At 39.8% G+C, this 23358-nt stretch overlaps 2 protein-coding genes across 6 annotated transcripts in view; both read left to right on the plus strand.

Annotated features, from left to right (window-relative positions):
* The window catches only part of mettl16 (methyltransferase 16, N6-methyladenosin), a 47400-nt gene extending 35654 nt beyond the window's left edge, over positions 1 to 11746 (plus strand). For 2 of the 3 annotated variants that reach the window (XM_051679970.1, XM_051679971.1), the window contains exons 9-10: positions 8412 to 8585; positions 10379 to 11082. In XM_051679970.1, coding sequence (XP_051535930.1) covers positions 8412 to 8585; positions 10379 to 10897 — 693 coding nt within the window. In that variant the 3' untranslated portion in view covers positions 10898 to 11082. Of the gene's footprint in view, positions 1 to 8411; positions 8586 to 10378; positions 11083 to 11447 lie in introns of those variants that run through there. The other variant, XR_007895427.1, reaches the window with a different exon arrangement.
* Positions 11747 to 13685: 1939 nt separating this feature from the next.
* LOC127430265 (max-binding protein MNT-like) overlaps positions 13686 to 23358 on the plus strand; it is a 36016-nt gene continuing 26343 nt past the window's right edge. Inside the window, exons 1-3 of one of the 3 annotated variants that reach the window (XM_051679959.1) lie at positions 13686 to 13998; positions 20593 to 21154; positions 22511 to 22552. In XM_051679959.1, the coding sequence (XP_051535919.1) occupies positions 13926 to 13998; positions 20593 to 21154; positions 22511 to 22552 (677 nt within the window). In that variant the 5' untranslated portion in view covers positions 13686 to 13925. The remainder of the gene's footprint in view (positions 13999 to 20592; positions 21155 to 22510; positions 22553 to 23358) is intronic. The other 2 variants (XM_051679961.1, XM_051679960.1) reach the window with 2 other exon arrangements.

A 23358-nucleotide genomic window follows, 5' to 3' on the forward strand; every position in this document is an offset into this window, starting at 1 on the left:
AATCTTAAGAAACACGTCCGATCGAGGACAGGTGATCCCGAAACCAGTCTAATTTTACAGGGCTTTCTTAAAACTGATAAGTCAGCTAGTCAATCAGGCAACCCACTGACCTGTCGATTTTGAAAATATGTAGTTGTGCACATCCCTACTAGATTTGGATGGCACTTCAAGTTCTCCCCCACATCTTTCTGTGCTTTTTGTACACTCTTCACTCTGTCTCTTTCGTGCTGTCTTCAGCCCAGGCTTTTCACTTTTTCACTTCCTCTATCCATTCTTCCTCTCTGAAGCCAGCTGAGCCCCATTAGCAGAGTGCACAGAAGCCAGATCAATCTCCCTGACAGTTAGATCGTGAATCCAGACATGAATGTATTGAGAGAGGTGGGGGGTATCTTGAGAACTCTCACTTAAAAAGAAGGTAGGGTTTCAAAAAGCAACCTGCAGTGCTGAAAGCAGTTTTCCCTCTAAGCTGCATGCAGCCGTGCACGTGTAATGTTGCCCCTGTGCAGATGGAAAAAATTCAGTGCAGAAGGCAGACTCAAAAATATGTGGGGTAAAATGTTTTTATTTTTTATTTTTATTTAGAACTACAGTGCATCCGGAAAGTATTCACAGCACTTCACTTTTTCCACATTTTGTTATGTTACAGCCTTAATCCAAAATGGATTAAATTAATTATTTTCCTCAAAATTCTACAAACAATACCCCATAATGACAACGTGAGAAGTTTGTTTGAAATCTTTGCAAATTTGTTAAAAATAAAAAACAAAAAAAATCACATGTACATAAGTATTCACAGCCTTTGCTCAGTACTTTGTTGAAGCACCTTTGGCACCAATTACAGCCTCAAGTCTTTTTGAATATGATGCTACAAGCTTGGCACACCTATTTTTGGGCAGTTTCTCCCATTCTTCTTTGCAGGACCTCTCAAGCTCCATCGGGTTGGATGGGGAGTGTCGGTGCACAGCCATTTTCAGATCTCTCCAGAGATGTTCAATCGGGTTCAAGTCTGGGCTCTGGCTGGGCCACTCAAGGACATTCACAGAGTTGTCCCATAGCCACTCCTTTGTTATCTTGGCTGTGTGCTTAGGGTCGTTGTCCTGTTGGAAGATGAACCTTCGCCCCAGTCTGAGGTCCACAGCGCTCTGGAGCAGGTTTTCATCAAGGATGTCTCTGTACATTGCTGCATTCATCTTTCCCTCGATCCTGACTAGTCTCCCAGTTCCTGCCGCTGAAAAACATCCCCACAGCATGATGCTGCCACCACCATGCTTTACTGTAGGGATGGTATTGGCCAGGTGATGAGCGGTGCCTGGTTTCCTCCAGACATGACGCTTGCCATTCAGGCCAAAGAGTTCAATCTTTGTTTCTCATGGTCTGAGAGTCCTTCAGGTGCCTTTTGGCAAACTCCAGGCAGGCTGTCATGTGCCTTTTACTGAGGAGTGGCTTCCGTCTGGCCACTCTACCATACAGGCCTGATTGGTGGAGTGCTGCACAGATGGTTGTTCTTCTGGAAGGTTCTCCTCTCTCCACAGAGAAATGCTAGAGCTCTGTCAGAGTGACCATCGGGTTCTTGGTCACCTCCCTGACTAAGGCCCTTCTCCCCCGATCGCTCAGTTTGGCCGGGCGGCCAGCTCTAGGAAGAGTCCTGGTGGTTCCAAACTTCTTCCATTTATGGATGATGGAGGGCACTGTGCTCATTGGGACCTTCAATGCTGCAGAAATTTTTCTGTACCCTTCTCCAGATCTGTGCCTCGATACAATCCTGTCTCGGAGGTGTACAGACAATTCCTTGGACTTCATGGCTTGGTTTGTGCTCTGACATGCACTGTTAACTGTGGGACCTTATATAGACAGGTGTGTGCCTTTCCAAATCATGTCCAATCAACTGAATTTACCACAGGTGGACTCCAATCAAGTTGTAGAAACACCTCAAGGATGATCAGTGGAAACAGGATGCACCTGAGCTCAATTTTGAGTGTCATGGCAAAGGCTGTGAATACTTATGTACATGTGATTTTTTTTTTTTTCATTTTTTTTTTTTTTTTTTTTTTTAATAAATTTGCAAAGATTTCAAACAAACTTCTTTCACATTGTCATTATGGGGTATTGTTTGTAGAATTTTGAGGAAAATAATGAATTTAATCCATTTTGGAATATGGCTGTAACATAACAAAATGTGGAAAAAGTGAAGCGCTGTGAATACTTACGGATGCACTGTAAATGAATGTGTCATCCGCATGTCCATTTCAGAATGGGACTGAAGCTGTCAGAAGTCTTGTGTGTAAATATGCAGCGCTGATTAATTCATGAAATAAGGAAAACATCTTAATACCGTACAGAGATTTTAAGTTCATATCAGCAGCTCATCTGGAAGCCCATAGAGGACATGTATTATTCTTTCTTGTTTTTGTTATAAAATAAGTAATCTTGTTTTCTCAACAACAAAAAAACAATAATGTGTGGCCTCTTGATAACTTTATTATGATTTACATATTTATATTATATATAATTGAATCACATATTAAAATCTATAATAAATGTACAATGATTAATTACTGATGGAATTACTTAATATATTTAATATAGAATTTATGAAATTATATATATATACAGGTGCATCTCAATAAATTAGAATGTCGTGAAAAAGTTCATTTATTTCAGTAATTCAACTCAAATTGTGAAACTCGTGTATTAAATAAATTCAATGCACACAGACTGAAGTAGTTTAAGTCTTTGATTCTTTTAATTGTGATGATTTTAGCTCACATTTAACAAAAACCCACCAATTCACTATCTCAAAAAATTAGAATATGGTGACATGCCAATCAGCTAATCAACTCAAAACACCTGCAAAGGTTTCCTGAGCCTTCAAAATGGTCTCTCAGTTTGGTTCACTAGGCTACACAATCATGGGGAAGACTGCTGATCTGACAGTTGTCCAGAAGACTAAATCATTGACACCTTTCACAAGGAGGGTAAGCCACAAACATTCATTGCCAAAGAAGCTGGCTGTTCACAGAGTGCTGTATCCAAGCATGTTAACAGAAAGTTGAGTGGAAGGAAAAAGTGTGGAAGAAAAAGATGCACAACCAACCGAGAGAACTGCAGCCTTATGATTGTCAAGCAAAATCGATTCAAGAATTTGGGTGAACTTCACAAGGAATGGACTGAGGCTGGGGTCAAGGCATCAAGAGCCACCACACACAGACGTGTCAAGGAATTTGGCTACAGTTGTCGTATTCCTCTTGTTAAGCCACTCCTGAACCACAGACAACGTCAGAGGCGTCTTACCTGGGCTAAGGAGAAGAAGAACTGGACTGTTTCCCAGTGGTCCAAAGTCCTCTTTTCAGATGAGAGCAAGTTTTGTATTTCATTTGGAAACCAAGGTCCTAGAGTCTGGAGGAAGGGTGGAGAAGCTCATAGCCCAAGTTGCTTGAAGTCCAGTGTTAAGTTTCCACAGTCTGTGATGATTTGGGGTGCAATGTCATCTGCTGGTGTTGGTCCATTGTGTTTTTTGAAAACCAAAGTCACTGCACCCGTTTACCAAGAAATTTTGGAGCACTTCATGCTTCCTTCTGCTGACCAGCTTTTTAAAGATGCTGATTTCATTTTCCAGCAGGATTTGGCACCTGCCCACACTGCCAAAAGCACCAAAAGTTGGTTAAATGACCATGGTGTTGGTGTGCTTGACTGGCCAGTAAACTCACCAGACCTGAACCCCATAGAGAATCTATGGGGTATTGTCAAGAGGAAAATGAGAAACAAGAGACCAAAAAATGCAGATGAGCTGAAGGCCACTGTCAAAGAAACCTGGGCTTCCATACCACCTCAGCAGTGCCACAAACTGATCACCTCCATGCCACGCCGAATTGAGGCAGTAATTAAAGCAAAAGGAGCCCCTACCAAGTATTGAGTACATATACAGTAAATGAACATACTTTCCAGAAGGCCAACAATTCACTAAAAATGTTTTTTTTTATTGGTCTTATGATGTATTCTAATTTGTTGAGATAGTGAATTGGTGGGTTTTTGTTAAATGTGAGCCAAAATCATCACAATTAAAAGAACCAAAGACTTAAACTACTTCAGTCTGTGTGCATTGAATTTATTTAATACACGAGTTTCACAATTTGGGTTGAATTACTGAAATAAATGAACTTTTCCAGGATATTCTAATTTATTGAGATGCACCTGTATGTGTGTGTGTGTGTGTGTGTGTATATATATATACAGTGGTGTGAAAAAGTGTTTGCCCCCTTCCTAATTTCTTATTTTTTTGCATGTTTGTCACACTTAAATGTTTCAGATCATCAAACAAGTTTAAATATTAGTCAAAGATAACACTAGTAAACACAAAATGCAGTTTTTAAATGAAGGTTGTTATTATTAAGGGAAAACAAAATCCAAACCTACATGGCCCTGTGTGAAAAAGTGATTGCCCCCTAAACCTAATAACTGGTTGGGCCACCTTTAGCAGCAACAATTGCAATCAAGCGTTTGCGATAACTTGCAATGAGTCTTTTACAGCACTGTGGAGGAATTTTGGCCCACTCATCTTTGCAGAATTGTTGTAATTCAGCCACATTGGAGGGTTTTTCGAGCATGAACTGCCTTTTTAAGGTCATGCCACAGCATCTCAATAGGATTCATGTCAGGACTTTGACTAGGCCACTCCAAAGTCTTCATTTTGTTTTTCTTCAGCCATTCAGAGGTGGACTTGCTGGTGCGTTTTGGATCATTGTCCTGCTGCAGAACCCAAGTTCGCTTCAGCTTGAGGTCACGAACAGATGGCCGGACATTCTCCTTCAGGAGTTTTTGGTAGACAGCAGAATTCATGGTTCCATTTATCACAGCAATTCTTCCAGGTCCTGAAGCAGCAAAACAGCCCCAGGCCATCACACTACCACCACCATATTTTACTGTTGGTATGATGTTCTTTTTCTGAAATGTGGTGTTACTTTTACGCCAGATGTAATGGGACACACACCTTCCAAAAAGTTCAACTTTTGTCTTGTCAGTCCACAGAGTATTTTCCCAAAAGTCTTGGGGATCATCAAGATGTTTTCTGGCAAAAATGAGATGAGCCTTAATGTTCTTTTTGCTCAGCAGTGGTTTTCATCTTGGAACTCTGCCATGCAGGCCATTTTTGCCCAGTCTCTTTCTTATGGTGGAGTCATGAAACTGAGGCAAGTGAGGCCTGCAGTTCTTTGGATGTTGTTGTGGGGTCTTTTGTGACCTCTTGGATGAGTCGTCGCTGCGCTCTTGGGGTAATTTTGGTCGGCCGGCCACTCCTGGGAAGGTTCACCACAGTTCCATGTTTTCGCCATTTGTGGATAATGGCTCTCACTGTGGTTCTCTGGAGTCCCAAAGCTTTAGAAATGGCTTTATAACCTTTTCCAGACTGATAGATCTCAATTACTTTCTTTCTCATTTGTTCCTGAATTTCTTTGGATCTCGGCATGATGTCTAGCTTTTGAAGATCTTTTGGTCTACTTCACTTTGTCAGGCATGTCCTATTTAAGTGATTTCTTGATTGAGAACAGGTGTGGCAGTAATCAGGCCTGGGTGTGGCTAGAGAAATTGAACTCAGGTATGATAAACCACAGTTAATTTATGTTTTAACAGGTGGGGCAAACACTTTTTCACACAGGGCCATGTTGATTTGGATTTTGTTTTCCCTTAATAATAACAACCTTCATTTAAAAACTGCATTTTGTGTTTACTTGTGTTATCTTTGACTAATATTTAAACTTGTTTGATGATCTGAAACATTTAAGTGTGACAAACATGCAAAAAAATAAGAAATCAGGAAGGGGGCAAACACTTTTTCACACCACTGTATATATATATATATATATATATATATATACCGATCAGCCACATTAAAACCACCTGCCTAATATTGTGTAGGTCCCCCTCATGCCGCCAAAACAGCACCAACCCACATTTCAGAATAGCATTCTGAGATGTTATTCTTCTCACCACAATTGTACAAAGTTACTGTAGACTTTGTCAGTTCGAACCAGTCTGGCCATTCTTTGTTGACCTCTCTCATTAAAAAGGCATTTCCATCTGTAAAACTGTCCCTCGCTGGATGTTTTTTGTTTTTGGCACCATTCAGAGTAAATTCTAGAGACTGTTTGTGAAAATCCCAGAAGATCAGCAGTTACAGAAATCCTCAAACCAGCCCATCTGACACATTCTATTCTGAGATGCAGGTTGGCGCTGTTTTGGCGGCACGAGGGGGAGCTACATAATATTAAGCAGGTGGTTCTAATGTTGTGGCTGATCGGTGTATATATAATATATTTGACTGTGTGTGTATGTGTGTATGGTATGTATGTGTATATATATATATATATGAAAGCATGCCTGGGATATAAAAGATGTGGAGGGTGAGGGGACAAAGGTCAGGAGGCTGCGGTGCTTACAGGAACTAGTGCTGGGGAAAGTGTAAAGTGGGACAGACTAAGCCCAGTTGTCAACACCTGAGGATAACCACTGATCACTCTGCCACTCATCTGCTTGTGTTCAGTAATTGAATAATGACCTCTCAGCTAAGTCTCGGCACACTAAAAATCCCAAGGCTTATGATGTGTGCGTGCTTAGAAATGAGGCTCGTGTTGAGAGCAGAAGCCATTTAATGCAGATTCTACTCAACCTGCTTAAAGTAAATTTGTGTCTCAGATAAATAATGGATGGAGTGGAGGGGGTTGTAATTCATGGTGAAGAGGGACTAAAAGCAGTGCATTGCTCTGATTAAGACTGATAGAAATTAAGTGGGAGGGTATGGATTTGTGTGTGTCAGTCCATTCATTATGTGCTTTACACAAATAGACACAATGGCCAGAGATGTTTTGATGCCTCGTTTTTGCACTTCATAACCAGACAATCTATAAAACATCAGTTCAGATACAATACACTGTAGATACTCCTAGTCTGTATTTTGTTGTTACAGAAATACTGCGACCACAATATTGTTTAATATTTTAGTGAATTTAGGTGAGAGAGTGCGTTTGTTCATAGATTTTATTATTTTGTTAGTGTGGAGATGAGAATTTGTCATGCTAAGCAGTTTGTAGAACTAAACATCAGAAAATGGCGCCCTCTTGTGTCGGAGCAGAATTAATTCCGAAGGGACCTGCCTTAATGTTACATTTTCTAAAACCATCACTTCAGCAATGGCTGCTGAGATATGACAAACAGCAAAGCCAACAACCTAAACACAGGGTTATTCAGACACCATAACTATGTAGTTGATTGTCCCTAAATCTAATTTATTAGTTAGGCATATGGCAGTATATGTAGTGTAGGTTTAACATTTTAATGTATGGCCTATGGTGTTTACTAAATGTATTGTTAATCCAGACAGAGCAGGAGCAATTGTGTGTTGAGTGGCGAAAGAACCTGTGATTCATGGCGGAGTAGCTGTGTGCTTTGTCTTTTATTGTGATTTACTGTTCCATGCGGTGATGCGGAGTCAGAAAGCAGCCCATTTTCGCAGATGCTTATGTCCAAAGAGACTTGCAGTGCATTCCTGCTGTACTTTTTATTAGTATGCATTTCCAGGTAGTCGAACCCATGACCTTGCCATTATTAGCGCCATGACTTACCAATTTTATTTAGGAGAAACCGTTTGATCAGTAACAGAAGGAAAAAAGGGAAATGTGTCTGTGCTGTATTTGGGTGCCTTGTTAAAAAATACAGACGGATAGTTAATAAATTCCTGTCGTAGATGCATGGTGTAGTTTTTTCTGTATCAAGGGAGTCGGTCCGTTGGCTTGTGATGACTCATGTTGTCCATTTATCTGGTGTAACAACAGATTCTCTGTTATGGGTGGAGAGAAACATGTGACTGAAGCAATGCTTGAGAGCATTTTAGTTGTTTTTACATGTCACAGTGGTCAAGTGAGAGAGTTTCTAACTTGTATTTAGGAGTTCGACAAAGACATGAACAGTTGTTAACTTGTAATTATGGTAATCATCAGATCGTGTCATGAGAGTCAAAACTTGGTTTGTGGTGTGGAGGTGTTGTTTATTACTCAAACCATTGGTGGTTTGGTGGTATTGGATGTTGTGACCCAGTGTCCATTGGTTCTTTCGTTTTTGATGCAATGCCTGTGACTGCAGACAAACATTAGTGTGACAAGGACCCCAGATAGATCCAGCACTGGTCCTAGAATTCGAGGTCAAGATGATACTATATTGTATACTTATACTGCAGTGATTTTGTTAATGTTGCTGCCCTCTGCTGGCCACCTGTCCCTAAGATTTAAGCACATTGATTTTTGCATTCTGTTTTCTAATATTAAAGTGTACCAAAGGGTGCACACTTCTTAAATGTAATATTACAACATGTCAGACGTGTAATCACTCTAATACAGACTAATATCCTGCTGAATCTCTCTTAGTCTCCCCCCTGTAAGAAGCGTAAGCTGGAGAAGGTTCGTAAACCCCTAACCTTCATTGTGCTGAGGCCCACTGTGGTGGAGCTGCAGGTCCAGGCACCCAGCATCGGCTGCACCGACACCAGCCCCACAGAGAGTGTCTTTTCCTGGCTGGAAAAGATACTGACAGACCTGAAGGTAAGCAGAAAAGAGGATGCAAATCGTGAAGTTGATTTATTATCAAACATTTGTTGTGTTTCCATTTGTTTTATCAGGGAATATCAGGTAAACTAGGACAGGGATTTCTGTTCAGTTAATTATCAGATGCTTTTTGTCCAAAGTTACTTAGTATAGATAACATATAGTATACTATTTAGATACACTGCCTGGCCAAAAAAAAAAAGTTGCATACTCTAATATTTCGTTGGACCACCTTTAGCTTTGATTACTGCGCACATTTGTCGGGGCATTGTTTCTACAACCTTATGCAATGTCACAGCATTTATTTCCATCCAGAGCTGCATATATTTTTGGCCAAGATCTTGTATTGATGATGGGAGAGTCGAACCACTCCGTAGTCTTCTCCAGCACATCCCAAAGACTTTCAATGGGGTTAAGGTCAGGACTCCATGGTGGCCAATTCATGTGTGAAAATGATTCCTCATGCTCACCTATGCTTTTCTTTGCTTGATGCAGGCCAAGAATTTGCACTTCTGAAACACGGTAACATCTTTTGTTGGTTGGTGGTTTAAGAAATGAGAAGCTACACACTGCATCAGTTAAGGTTAAAAGAATTGTTGCCAGCTGAATCATATTACTCATTGCAATAATGATCCAATCATAGGTTCTTAAATATCTGCTTATTTAAATCCAAACAGCGACTTTTGTTTTGGCCAGGCAGTGTAGGACACTTACAATAGGGACAGTCTCTCTATGGAGAAACCTATGGTTAAAGACCCCATGAAATCAAGAATGTCCCTCTCCCTGCAACCAACTACTAACTAGCAAATCATGGTTCATGGCTGTGACGCAACCAAAGCATAACTAAACATGAGTCCTTCAATATGTCTCACCCAAACTTTTTTTTTTTCATTAAAAAACATCAACACAGGGCAGTAAATTGTGATTTGATGGGGTCTTTAAAGGGATAGCCTCAGTCACTGTTCACTTTCATTGCATCTTTTTTCATACAGTGAAAGTAAATGGTGACTGAGACTAACATTCTGCATAATATCTCATTTTGCCTTCCATGTAGGAAAGAAAGTCAAAGTTTTGAAAACAAGTAAATTATAAGAGAACTTTAATTTTGGGTGAATTATCCCTTTATAGAAATATTCCGTGTTCAATACAAGATCAGTTGACTGCATTTGTGGCATAATGTTGATTAACACAGAAATAATTTAGACTTGTCTCTAAATCAGTGAGGCACTTACAATGGAAGTGAATGGGGCCAATTTTTAGAGGGATTATAGGCAGAAATGTGAAGATTAAAATTTTATAAAAGCACTTAGATCCATTCCTCTGTTAAAACTCATGTAATATTTGGGATGAAAAGTTGTTTCAGTCATCGTTTTTACAGTGTGGTTTACAGCGTTACGTCGTCATAGCAACGGAGTTGCAAAATTGGATACAACTACATAGAAAATGTTATCAAGCGATTTACTCACGCTAAAATCATGTTAACACACACATTGTTCATGTTTTGTGGCTCTACTTTTAAAACTGAGTATTTTAATGTTTACAGATTGGCCCCATTCACTTCCATTGTAAGTCCACTTCCGTTGCATAATTTTTTTTTATTTTATTTTTTTTTTAAAGGAAGAACAAGGCGAAATTAATTTTTGTGGTCATCAACATTATGCCACAAATGCTGTCGATCAAGTTTAACTTGAATCAAACCAGGAATATTTTATGCCTTGGAATTGTTGAACACTGAGCTGTTGAATTCACTCCCAGTAAGACATAGTCACAATCTGTGTTACTGTCTTTAGGTGCTTCACAAGCGTGTACTTTGTGGAGAAGCAGAACTTGGCCTCTTCCTGACAGCAGTGGAGAACACCTGGATCCACACTCGCCAGAAGAGACGAGAACAGGGCCGGCAACTCCGCGAGCTTCCTAGAGCACCACCAAGCTCCGCCTGCAACACAGACACCTCCTCTCCATCTGTACTCAGCACAAATGCTCCTGCAACTGAGGGCAGCACCAACCCTCCTGACAGCAACGGGAAGGAAAAAGAGAAGCAGCAAATCCCAGAGAAAGACGCTGATGTCCCCATGGAATCCCCCACCAGCCAGGTACCCACCGAAGAGAAGGAAGCGGCTGTTAGCAGTCCTCAAAATCCAGAGACAGTCCAGAACTTTCTCTTCAAGTGCCTGGTTAATGTGAAGGCGGAGGAGAGTGATGTGGTGGTGGAGATGCATTGGGTGGAGGGGCAAAATAAAGATCTGATGAACCAGCTCTGTACCTGTTTAAAGAACTCTCTCTTTCGGCAGGTAGCCAAGCCCACTTAAGGCTTAAGCTTTGCTTTCCCCTTCCAACACAGATTTACCACAGTCCACCCATGCTGTGAGTCAAAGAACTGGTCAAGCTGCTAATTTGACAAAACTACACACAACCAGATGTTTTATTAGCCAAGGTATGATCAGCCAATTTTGAACAGTTTGAATACATTTGTAATAAACATGTTTTAAATATGTCAGCTGTTAAGTGTCGTTTTGACTTATGCTTGGTAATTTGCCTAATCAGTCATATGTACAGTCAATAGAATAGAAAGGCAAGAAAGAATATAAAGCAGCATTTCTTAAAGGATTTATAAAATTGCATAACCTGACTGCCACTCCGTCAAAGAATTAATTCAGCTTTCTTAGATATTTTTGCATTTAAAAAAAAATTAGATTTGCATGCAAACCAAACTTAGTTTTACATAAGAGGCAATAGCTGCCTGCTTTAACAAATCTAGCATAAAGTTTATCCCTATTGACTCCTTGGAGAAAATAATATTTGGATAGTCGTTGTTTTTCTGCATTTCCATTCCCTGGAATGCCTTTGTTTTTTTCACAGGAAGTTGGAGTACAAATGTCCTGAGTTAAGCAGGGCTTCATAACAGGAAGGCGGCAGTAACAGTCAGTGCGGGGGACCACGAGCAGATAATGTGTGCAGGGAGTCACGTGAAGTTTTCTCTGTAAACAGGCTCCTACTGTAATTGCACTGGGGCTGTGTCTAAGTTAAACCAGGACTTTATTCAGCATTTGCAATGCATGTAAGAGTCAGATGAAGGTATGGGGATTGAGCAGGTTTATGAGTGTTTGCATGCCCCTTGCTTTGACCTTTTTACGTGATTAAAAGTAAATGATGAATGACTTGATGTGCATGGTATTCAACAAGGTAGAGGATTTGGATCTTGCTGTTGCTCCAATCAGAAAGTAAACAAAAGATTTTCCCAGAAGACACTAACAAAACACATTTGCAGTAGTTGTTTTAATTTTCTTCCCTTTTAAATGAAATTGTATATTGTATTGTTTAGATGTAGCTATTTAAAAGTAATATATGATACATTGATGAGAAATTGCATATTCCATATATTGCTATATTCTCAATTCAGATTTTCGATGGTGGGTGGCATATCTATGGGTGGGACTTCCTGTCAACCCACAACAGCTAGAATAGCCCACTACAATGTTAAAGTAAAATAATAAAAATGCACATTAAACCTGTTATACCTTAGCTGTAGTCAATTATTAATAATAATCGTTGATCTGACAAGTTAGCATAACTTTAATTTCTAAATCTGAAAAAATGTTGTTACATTTCTTCAATAACTTGTGGCAGTGGTTGGTCATTTGACATAACTGTTTCAAAGTTTTGGTCAATATTCACTTGCATTGTATGGACCAACAGAGCTGAGATATTCTACTAAAAATAATTTGTGTTCTGCAGAAGAAAGTAAGTCATACACATCTGGGATGGCATAAGGGTGAGTAAATGATGAGAGAATTTTCATTTTTGGGTGAACTATCAATTAATATTCACGGACATTTCAAGGTGTTCTCATTATAATTGGCCTACTTATACTCAGCTGGGGGCTCTCTGAAACCTTTGTTTGTTTGCAATATAGAGTACATTTATAGATTTTCCTTTCCCCGTGTGTTGAAATATCAGTATTGCATTTCAACATTCATAATTTCCTGTCCTCTCTTGCACCATTTTCCTTTATCTCTGTTCCTCTCAGTCCTCTTCAAGACTCCCCACTGTCCTGCAGTACACTGCCTCACAGGTTTCCATGGAGACAGTCACATGACTCTTTTATTCAGTCAGTGCATGCATCATGGCAGCAAGGGGGAGAGATTCTGGGGTATTTTGTTTGGATCTCCAATGAAATGGGAAAGCATCTCACAGAGTGTGGTTGTTTATTGCTCAGACTGAGAGGGAAAATATATTTATGAAAGGAAATATATCCATATATAATTACATATCTGTGTTAAATTCCATTTCTCCTCGAGTTTTGAACTCAACATAAAGATATTTAAGTTTATCAACATTTAAAATGCAGCAAAGCTATTAAAGCCTCAGACTATCATTACTCTCTTCAAATAATCTTTCACAAAATGTACAATTATTACTGTAGATCCGAGTTCTGTCTTGCAGTGGGCATTCTTATATACAAGTTGGAAATGTGAATAGAAGAAAAGGGTTGGTTGAATATTTTTCTTTGATTGGCTAATCCCCATATTATATTTTAATGTACATTGTTTTTGGATTTGTATGCCACAGAAAATATGTAAAGTGTTTTGAATCCTTGTAAATCATGGTGACAATGCGCTTTAATATTGCTGTGGCTTGCTTCTGAGTCACTGTTCTGTTTGAACAATGACTGGATCACAAACAGCAGCTCGGGTCGATCAGCAGGTTGGGTTATCGTTTTGAGTTGGCGTGCTATACGCGCGGAGTGACACGCGTGAGAAGATACAGTGCCTTGTGTTTCTGCTTTCCTATTGGCTGCTCTAATCTAATGTTTTATTAATCAAACAGAGGCGTGGCTTATGCGGCAGCATTGCGCAAAACCTGGATGTGGCATTTACAGGTTAAACCTTCCGACCAGGCGTTTTTAACAAACACATGAACCGTGATGTTAGACGATTTTCCGTTACTAGTATATTTAGCATTTTATCGTAATTCGTCGAATACCTACGAATTTTAACAACAAGCCACATCCATGTTTTCAAAATACCGTTGTGTGTGGGCGGGGTTCTCAGGCAGGGGCGGGGCCTAACTGTCTGTACAATGGGTTCCATATGTTGACTGAATACCAAAACCCGCCATCTTGTTGTGACTCCTTTACGTGCGTGCAAGAGTGACTTCAAGGGGGATCCAGTCACGTTTTTCCTTTATTTTAATTATTATTATTATTATTTATTATTATTATTATTATTTTATAGGCGAGAAGGTGGGATCCTGACAGACGCTTTTAAATCTGGCAAGTTTGTCTTTTTAATTAATTTCAGCCATCGCTTCTGGACTATAGTGTGAAACGAAACGGAGATGAGTATCGAGACGTTATTAGAGGCGGCGAAGTTTTTGGAATTGCAAGCCCAGCAACAACAGAAAGCACGTGGTAAGAAATTGGAACGATTATGGGACTATGGGGGCACAAACCTCCACGATTGATAGAGAGTGACTTGTCAACATTAATCAAAGTAGTTCTTAAATGTACAAGCCAGTTAATATGAGACAATGTTGCAGGGAATGCCATCAGAGCCTCTTGATATCATGAATCGGTGTGAAAAGTGGCATTAAATGTATTCTTATTTAAACTGATCAGTGCACATAGCAAAACTACAGGGGTACATTTGTATGCCCATTTGATAGTGCGCTAACTGTTGTTTTCAGGATAGTGATTTTACACGCAACTGTGCGTGTTAATGCAAAGAATGTTTATTTATCTACTTTGACTAGTGGGGTTATGCATGATTAAACTCTTAAGTGCAGATTGCAAGGGGGCTCGATGTAGGAAAACGTACCTGCTTGCTTGCAAGGGCGGTGGCTTACAAGTACGTGCGCGAGTGCCAGTTGCGCTTTACATAATGACCTAACAGGACTGGAGTATCACATTACGCCGTTCAGTCATTCTTTTTGTGGGGATGAATGAATACGAGGCTTTATTTAACTCTAATAAAGTGAGGGGTTTGTACGGTTTATTTATTTCGGATACGCTCTATTGACTATTGTTTTCTCTCCCGCGCTGCATGCTTCCACGACGAATCTTTCTCGAGCGCTTCGGTGACGTGTCCGCCTTAACCACGCCCCATCGAGCACCCCGGTGACGCATCTGTCTTAACCACGCCTTCTTGTAAGCTCCGCGTGGACGAATTCCGCCCCTTTTCCTCCTAGGCTTACAACCAGAGAAAAAGTAGGACAGTAACCCCCTGCTTGCATTTACAAAATGTACTGCAGTTATATAACACACCTCTGCAACAAACACTGCTCTTGCTATAAAACTGTGGAGAAATTTCCTTGACAAGTTCGTTGCAGGTTTCTGGTTCAACATCTAATGATGAAAAATGTCTGTTAATCATGTTAAATTATGGGATTATTTAGTAATAAATATTTTACTACTGTTTCAATTTATGGAAATCTTCACAATAGTTTCACTTTTTTATTTTTCCATTACAGCTGATTTTGTAATTCTACTCAGCATGTGACTCTTTAAAAGCATTCAGCCAGCAATTTGTTATACTGGACTGTAAAGTGCACCAGCTTTCAATGCATAGTAACTTCCTGTGCACAGTTACCTTTTGCTCTCTATAAGTATACAAAAACACTTTGGACAGTCAGGTGTTGTCCAAAGGCATTATGTAAAGCAACACCTGACACGCCAATGTTGTAGGTTACATGTGGAAAATGCTTTTTTTTTTCTTTTTCTTTTTTTTTAGAAAAGCATAAACCCTCTGTAAAGCCTCTTTTCCTCGTTGGATGCAATCTGCATTCAAGGCAATGGCATAGCCAAGGGCGGGATTAGAACCAGGCCCACCTAGAATATTAGAGATTACTTCAAATATATGTAAAAAAAAAAAAAAAATAGTTTAAAAAATGCATAAATTCTGATTTCTGAAAGTGTGAAAGAACTGTTTGAATGTGCCGCTTCTCTGTTGTTAAGGAAGATTTTGTAAAAATAAATTTGGATGAAAACTTGGCACATCCATTTTTATTGAGGCCCACCTAAATGTAATTTCCTGGCTATGCCATTGATTCAAGGAAAAGTGAAACTTCTGTGACTGATTAGAAAGATATACTTTTTATCCCTGATTTTCCAGTATTATATTGAGATTTCATTTGTGCAATGAGTGCATTCTGGATTTAATGTTTAATTATACATGTTAATCCAGCCCTGATGTTAATCTAAACACAATGGGTGTGTTTAGAGGGATTGAACAGTCACATTTCACTCATGTTGTCTTGAAAGACTTGCTGTTCCTTGTGTATTCTGGTAATCGTTTGTTGTTTGATTCCATAGTAACTAGGCATCCACCACACACAGCACTGGGCTTTTCAGATGCAGAACATTTGCACTGTTCAACTATCATAGTGGTGCTTGGTTGGAGGGAGGGATTGCTTACTGTGATTGGCTGAAATTAAGTTAAAAGAAGGCAGAGCACTTTCACCCCCCCCCCCCCCCTTTTGTTGACAATAAAAATGCGACTCTTAAAAGTCTTATCCTCTAAGTGCACATGTTTTGATTGCCTGGCTTTCCATCCTAATGCGATTCATGGCATTCCATGCACACACAAACACATGCTCATGTGCTTCTTAGTCTGTATTTTATCTAGGCCACTTCATACACGTGACCTTTTACTACCTGAGGTGTTAAAGGAATAGTTCACCTGAGAATTAAAATTCTCTCATCATTTACTCACTCTCGTGCCATCCTAGATGTTTATAACTTAAAAAACATATATATATCTCAGCTCTGTAGGTAAATACAATGCAAGTCATCAGGGTCCAAAACTTTGAAGCTCCAAAGAGCACATAAAGCCAGCATAACAGTAATCCATGTTACCTGAGCATAGCAATTACTATAAGGGTATGTGAGAAACAGATCAATATTTCAAACTTTAATGATTTCCTGTGCACATCAACAAGAGGGTCGAGTTCACATGGCTTCTCACGTCACGTAAAGCCCAAAGTATACTTCGGTCGGACGCGAACGCAAATTTCGTCATCAGCAGGTGCTTGAGCACTGAACGCGTTCAAACAGATTTTTATAACAGAATGCTCATGCATCTTGAATTATTTGCATTAATTAGTGGATCCACAAGGATGCAACACTCACCGTTTAGCCCTTGCTTTTACAAAGAAGCGCTAGATGTAATCGTCTGTAAACAACAGGAGACAAAGCTAGAAACAATGACCATGGATGTGCACGTCAAAAGCACTTGTGTGAGGAAGTCAGGAGATGCCTGCATTTGTATAACTCCAGTCTGAAGGAATATAAAGACATCTTTATGGGTCTAAACTCTGGAAAAGTAATAGTTCAGTATCTCATAGCAGTCGTAGCATCCATGTGTCACCCGCCTTTGTATGCACGCATAGTTAAATGAAGTATACTTTGAAAGGCTAGTATTCAACTGTATGCAGATGGCGAGCATTCGCGTCAAAACCAAATTATACTTTGGGCTTAAGCATGTTGGCATGTTCACACTGAACAGACGCATGCGTGAGAAAATACGGAAGCTCAGTGTTGTTTACAATAGATAATGGTGTACAGAAGCTGCATTGGTTTCCATAGATTTGTATCGGTTTCTTTTTCCTTCCATATGTGTTGTCAGTTTGTCACGTGATTATGCCAACACGTTTGCGTGACGCAAGAGCCAGCATGAACTTGACCCTCTTGTTGACACACATAAGACATCTGGCTGGAAGCAAAGATTAATAGTTCAAGTTTTAAATATTGGTCTGTTTCTTCAGTGTCTATTGATCTGGGAATTGGTATTTGTTTGAAACCATCAATAACTGTGTTTCCATTTTTTTTTATTTAGAGCATCAAAAAGTTTACAGATATAGCTGATGGAAATGCATATTATCTCTAAAATTTCGTGTCGAATAAAATGTCGACATAATACTATCCGTTTAAACTCTATGTCGATACTTCAAATGTCTTGAAAAACTGGTTTGGAAACACTTTTTTTGTTGAGAAAATTGGCATTAACGCAAAAATAGTGTCACATGGCAGAATTTACCCCAGTCGTTAACCTGTTAATCATGACAACAAGGTATACATCCTTAAAAGCCAATTTATTGTACATGAAGCATTACTCGCACTGTTGTGAATTGGTTTTAACAGCATACCTGCACAGATCAGATGCTGCAAACACATCTGCGTCATGACACTTCCAGGAGTGCCAACACAAATATCTCATGTCATGCACCTGTCATTGACAAGTGCATGGAGAACAAATGAATGGCCACTCTTTGCAATTAATTTAAGCACGGTAGCCATCCGTTTATTTATTAAAGTTGCTTTTCTACACCATTCAAAGTAATAGACGGCAGTCATGGCATTAGCCCACAATACAAAAAAACATATAATTTCTGTGCACAAAGATGTTTTAAATTAAACACACTACTAGAAAAGCTTCAGTGTGCTTTTTTTGGAACACTAACATATAGCCCAATTCTACAAAATTATTGTTTAGGTTACTTTAGAAAAAATGCTGGCAAAATTTCCTTTATTAAATTAAATTACCAAATGAAAAAAGCATCAGGTTTCCAGAAAATTTAGCCTGAAGCCTGTAGTCGATGCGCTCTAACGAGTGCTATCTCTATCCCTCACTGTTACAAATAACACTCATTTGTCGGTATGCACACAAAAAGATCCTTTATCAGAAATGCACTGAGGTATATATACAGTTGAAGTCAGAAGTTTACATACACTTAGGTTGAAGTCATTAAAAAAAATTAACCACTCCACAGATTTCATATTAGTAAACTATAGTTTTGGCAAATCATTTAGGACATCTACTTTGTTGCTGACACAAGTAATTTTTTCCAACAATTGTTTACAGACAGATTGTTTCACTTTTAAATGACTACATCACAATTTCAGTGGGTCAGAAGTTTGCATACACTAAGTTAACTGTGCCTTTAAGCAGCTTGGAAAATTCCAGAAAATGATGTCAAGCCTTTAGACAATTAGCTTCTGATTGGCTAATTGGAGGTGTACCTGTAGATGTATTTTAAGGCCTACCTTCAAACTCAGTGCCTCTTTGCTTGACATCATGGGAAAATCAAAAGAAATCAGCCAAGACCTCAGAAAAAAAATTGTGGACCTCCACAAGTCTGGTTCATCCTTGAGAGCAATTTCCAAATGCCTGAAGGTGCCACGTTCATCTGTACAAACAATAGTACGCAAGTATATACGCCATGGGTTCACACTGCCATCAAATCGCTCAGGAAGGAGACACATTCTGTCTCCTAGAGATAAACGTAGTTTGGAGTAAAAAGTGCCAAAATCAATCCCAGAAAAACAGCAAGCTTGTGAAGATGCTGGAGGAAACAGGGAGATAGATAAGTATCTATATCCACAGTAAAACGTGTCCTATATCAACATCACCTGAAAGGCTGCTCAGCAAGGAAGAAGCCACTGCTTCAAAACCGCCATAAAAAAGCCAGACTACAGTTTGCAAGTGCACATGGGGACAAAGATCTTACTTTTTGGAGAAATGTCCTCTGGTCTGATGAAGCAAAAATTTAACTGTTTGGCCATAATGACCATCGTTATGTTTGGAGGAAAAAGGGTGAGGCTTGCAAGCTGAAGAAACTGTGAAGCATGGGGGTGGCAGCATCATGTTGTGGAGGTGCTTTGCTGCAGGAGGGACTGGTGCACTTCACAAAATAGATGGCATCATGAGGAAGGAAAACTGTGTAGATATATTGAAGCAGCATCTCATGACATCAACCAGGAAGTTCGGTCACAAATGGGTCTTCCAAATGGACAATGACCCCAAGCATACTTCCAAAGTTGTGGCAAAATGGCTTAAGGACAACAAAGTCAAGGTATTGGAGTGGCCATCACAAAGCCCTGACTTCAGTCAGATAGAAAATTTGAACTGAAAAAGCATGTGTGAGCAAGGAGGCCTAAAAACCTGACTCAGTTACACCAGTTCTGGCTGGAGGAATGGGCCAAAATTCCAGCAACTTATTGTGAGAAGATTGTGGAATACTACCCAAAACGTATGACCCAAGTTAAACAATTTAAAGGCAATGCTACCAAATACTAACGAAGTGTATGTAAACTTCTGACCCACTGGGTATATGATGAAAGAAATTAAAGCTGAAAGAAATCATTCTCTCTACTGTTATTCTGACATTTTCACATTCTTACAATAAAGTAGTGATCCTAACTGACCTAAGACAGGGAATGTTTTCTACAATTAAATGTCAGGAATTGTGAAAAACCGAGTTTAAATGTATTTGGCTAAGGTGTATGTAAACTTCTGACTTCAACTGTAAACCCTGTCCCACAACAAGTATGGGATGTTGACAAGCATTGATTTGTGGCTGCCCTATCTCCAGCATATGCCCCAGTTTTGATGACATCATGTCAAATGCTTGAGGTCAGAGGTCACACAGTAATGTCCAGCATGTAGTTTACCCTCCGACACCACTTCAAACACTGTTTTACTGCATCCAGTTGAGTGATTGAAGACAGACAAAGATGCCCATTTTTATTTTTTGTATGCTTGTTTATGGAGGTTTACTGGCAGTTCTGAGTAGTGAAATGCTGCTATATCAGCAAAGCCAATTGATTGGCAAGCCATTTTTAGGATATACTAAAAGATTGGTTTATCAGCCGATAAACATCAGGCATTGATTGGACGCTAACAGAAATGTTAGGTCCCCTTTGTGTTAATTTCCAAAATGTACTGACAACCTTGTTAATGGATGATCAACCATTTCTTTTTACAAATTTGTAGTGAATGTTTGGTAAATACTGAATAAAGTGTTTGTTTCATTTTGCAAAATCTTGCATATACTGCTAAGCATTTACCACCACATTATTGTATTTAATCTATTTATTTAATTTAATTATTTAATGTGTAAGTATCAGCTTCAGAATCAGCCATAGAAAAGCCCATACCACTTGATCACTGGTTTATTCATGGTTTATTAGTGGTGAAATAATGTTGTTTTTCTGTATTACTTTCAACAGAAGAAAATGAGCTTCAGGAAAGGCGACGCCGCGAACAGGAGGCGGAGAAGCGAAGGGTGGAAATTAATTCTTATACACAGCCTGTACGAATGAGCCACATGACCTGGATGGAGGAGTCCGGTCCAGCGCATCGCAACGTCCCTGCACCACCCCCGCCTCCTCCCCTTCCCCCCACTATGCCCATCACGATCATCCCCATCCCAGTAGTGTCCTCCACTCCCTCCGCCATCCCCCCACCCCCCACCACAGCTGTCAGTCCCTTGGCAGCACCCTGCCTCACTCCTCCAAGAAAAGATGCACACTCACTGCCAAACCAGCAGACACTGCACCAGCGCCCCATCATCTCATCTCAGGTGAAGGCTGAGCCAACATTACTGTCTCCGTCCAGTGGCACCAAACCATCCCCACCCCAGCAGATCCAGACCTTCCCGGGCTCCATCATCACAACCCCTCAGCATGCACTTCTCCCCCAGCCAGGACCCCCTCCATCCCAGACCAGCCCTGCATCCAGAGGCAGCCCAACAGAAGACCGTAATTTCGATGGCAAGAAGAGACCTGGAGGGTGAGTCACAGCTTGAACCTGTCATGTATGGCCATGTGAACCAATGTTTAAAGGGATAGTTCACCCAAAAAGGAAAATTCTGTCATCATTCTGTAACGTTGTTCCAAGCACGTATGAGTTTCTTCCGTGGAAGACAAAAAGGGATGTCACCATTCACTGAAAAAGATTACTTTTTTTTTGGTGAACTCTCTTTAAGACTTAATCACATGAAAGTCGAGTTTTACAGCTCCCTGTATGTTAAATCAGTGTTTCCCAACTTTTTTCTGCCATGGCACACTTTTAACAAATAAAAAATCCCACGGCACACCTCTATCCCACTATCCCACATAACCATTGTTGATAGTTTTCCTTTTCACGAACTTGTCCATGTTTTCTGTCTGTCTTAGTAGCATGTTTACCTAATTAAAATATTCTGACAGTGGGAATGAGTTTTCTTTCACAGTTTCTTTTTATCAGGATCTTGCTGATTAAAATAGTTATCTAAAGACAAAAAAAGTATTTTCTACAATCAGGAGAGCATTAGAAAATATTTTACTCAGAAGGAAATTTCCATTGTATCCATAGTTTTAACTGTGGTATTTGCAATAAGATAATAGTAAACAAAGGTAAAAGTAAAACCATGATTAGCAGTAACCATAAAACAAATTATGGCATTTTTCATAAGAAAAATGCATCCAGAAATTAAATTGTAGTCACTCACTACCCTGATATATTGATAGAAGTTCATGGTAAATATTTTTTAATATCTGTGATGTGTGGATTGAAAGCCTACGATATCTGTCTGTTCATGGTGCAAATATATCCTTTATTCCTTTCAATGCTTTTTAGTATGTTGGGGCTGTTTAATACGATTTAAAAAAAGTTTAATCATTGACACATTATGGGTTTTCATGGAGGTTTTAAACTAATAATCAATACCGAACCCGCGACCCAGCCTGCGCTTCTCGCAGCGGTGTTTATGATGATCTGCGTGGCTGAGAAGGCCTTGAGCCGTGCTAACTGATCTGGGTAGAGCTGTTTCCATTCGTGTTTGGAATGTTTGCCGTTTGATATTTCTCATATGCAACAAAAAACGACAGTGCACAATCAGAGAGTCGGCCAACTTTGTAGTCGCATCAGTGCGACCTCTTGCAAAGTGTAATCGCACTGTTAGGAATAATGGTCATTTAGTCGCAGTCTGGTGCCTTGATTTATTTTGTGGAATTTGATCATTTTCCATGGCACACCTGACAGTCTTTCACGGCACACTAGTGTGCCGCGGCACAGTGGTTGGGAAACACTGTGTTAAATATCATATTTGGAAGTTAAGCATTAAAGACTGTAGACAATAAAAGACCATGTGACCTGTGTTCACAGGGCAGGAACAAGAGAAGTGCACAACAAACTTGAAAAGAACAGGTAGGTTATTCTCTCTGCTCCTCGTTTAACTCTTTTATGAAGGCGCTTTTCACCCAGTCCTTTCCTCTACTGACTGAAACAATATACAAGTCCCTTATTCTAAGAGACAACATGACTGTCTTCCTTAAAGGTGCAGTGTATAATTTATGCACCACAAGAGGCAACAAACAGAATTGCAGAGATAATGACTGCTCGTTTGCCATTGTTCAAACAGGTTGTCTTGCCCCAACTCACCCCATTGGTTGACCCAATGTTATGTTCGGCCCAGTCAGGCCTGCTGAAATAAATGGATTTGCACTCCTGTTTGGTGGCACTAGTGGCTCAGAAATTACATACCTTACCTTTAGACCCTGGTTGCACCTGGAATTAACCTCTGTTTCGAGCATTAATCTCTAATCGTCACAATTGCAGTGAGATCAAAGTCTTTCTAGCAAGTCAGTCCACTGTCACTATCTTTGTAACGCTCTTGGGAGGCTATTTCCAGTCATGCCAGTTCAGCTCCTATCTACTTGAATGGGGAAAGACCAAAATCTCAAAAACATTTGGTCAAGATTACAATAAAATAATATTTTAATTCGGCAATAAAATTTGGCAATAGTGGAATCAAAATTGTGCTGCTTTACCATATATTATGCACACAAAAACCACAATTGTCCCGGCTTGTATTGATAATGTGCATGCACGTTCTCTAGATGATTGACAGGCGATGTCTGTATCTAAAAGGTGACTGGCTCTTTAATCTGTAAGGTGGGACTTCCTTTCTACATCCGTTGACCGTTGGGCGCTAGAGCTTATTGGTTGGGTGT

Source organism: Myxocyprinus asiaticus, chromosome 39, assembly GCF_019703515.2.
Source record: "Myxocyprinus asiaticus isolate MX2 ecotype Aquarium Trade chromosome 39, UBuf_Myxa_2, whole genome shotgun sequence".
Lineage (NCBI taxonomy): Eukaryota > Metazoa > Chordata > Actinopteri > Cypriniformes > Catostomidae > Myxocyprinus > Myxocyprinus asiaticus.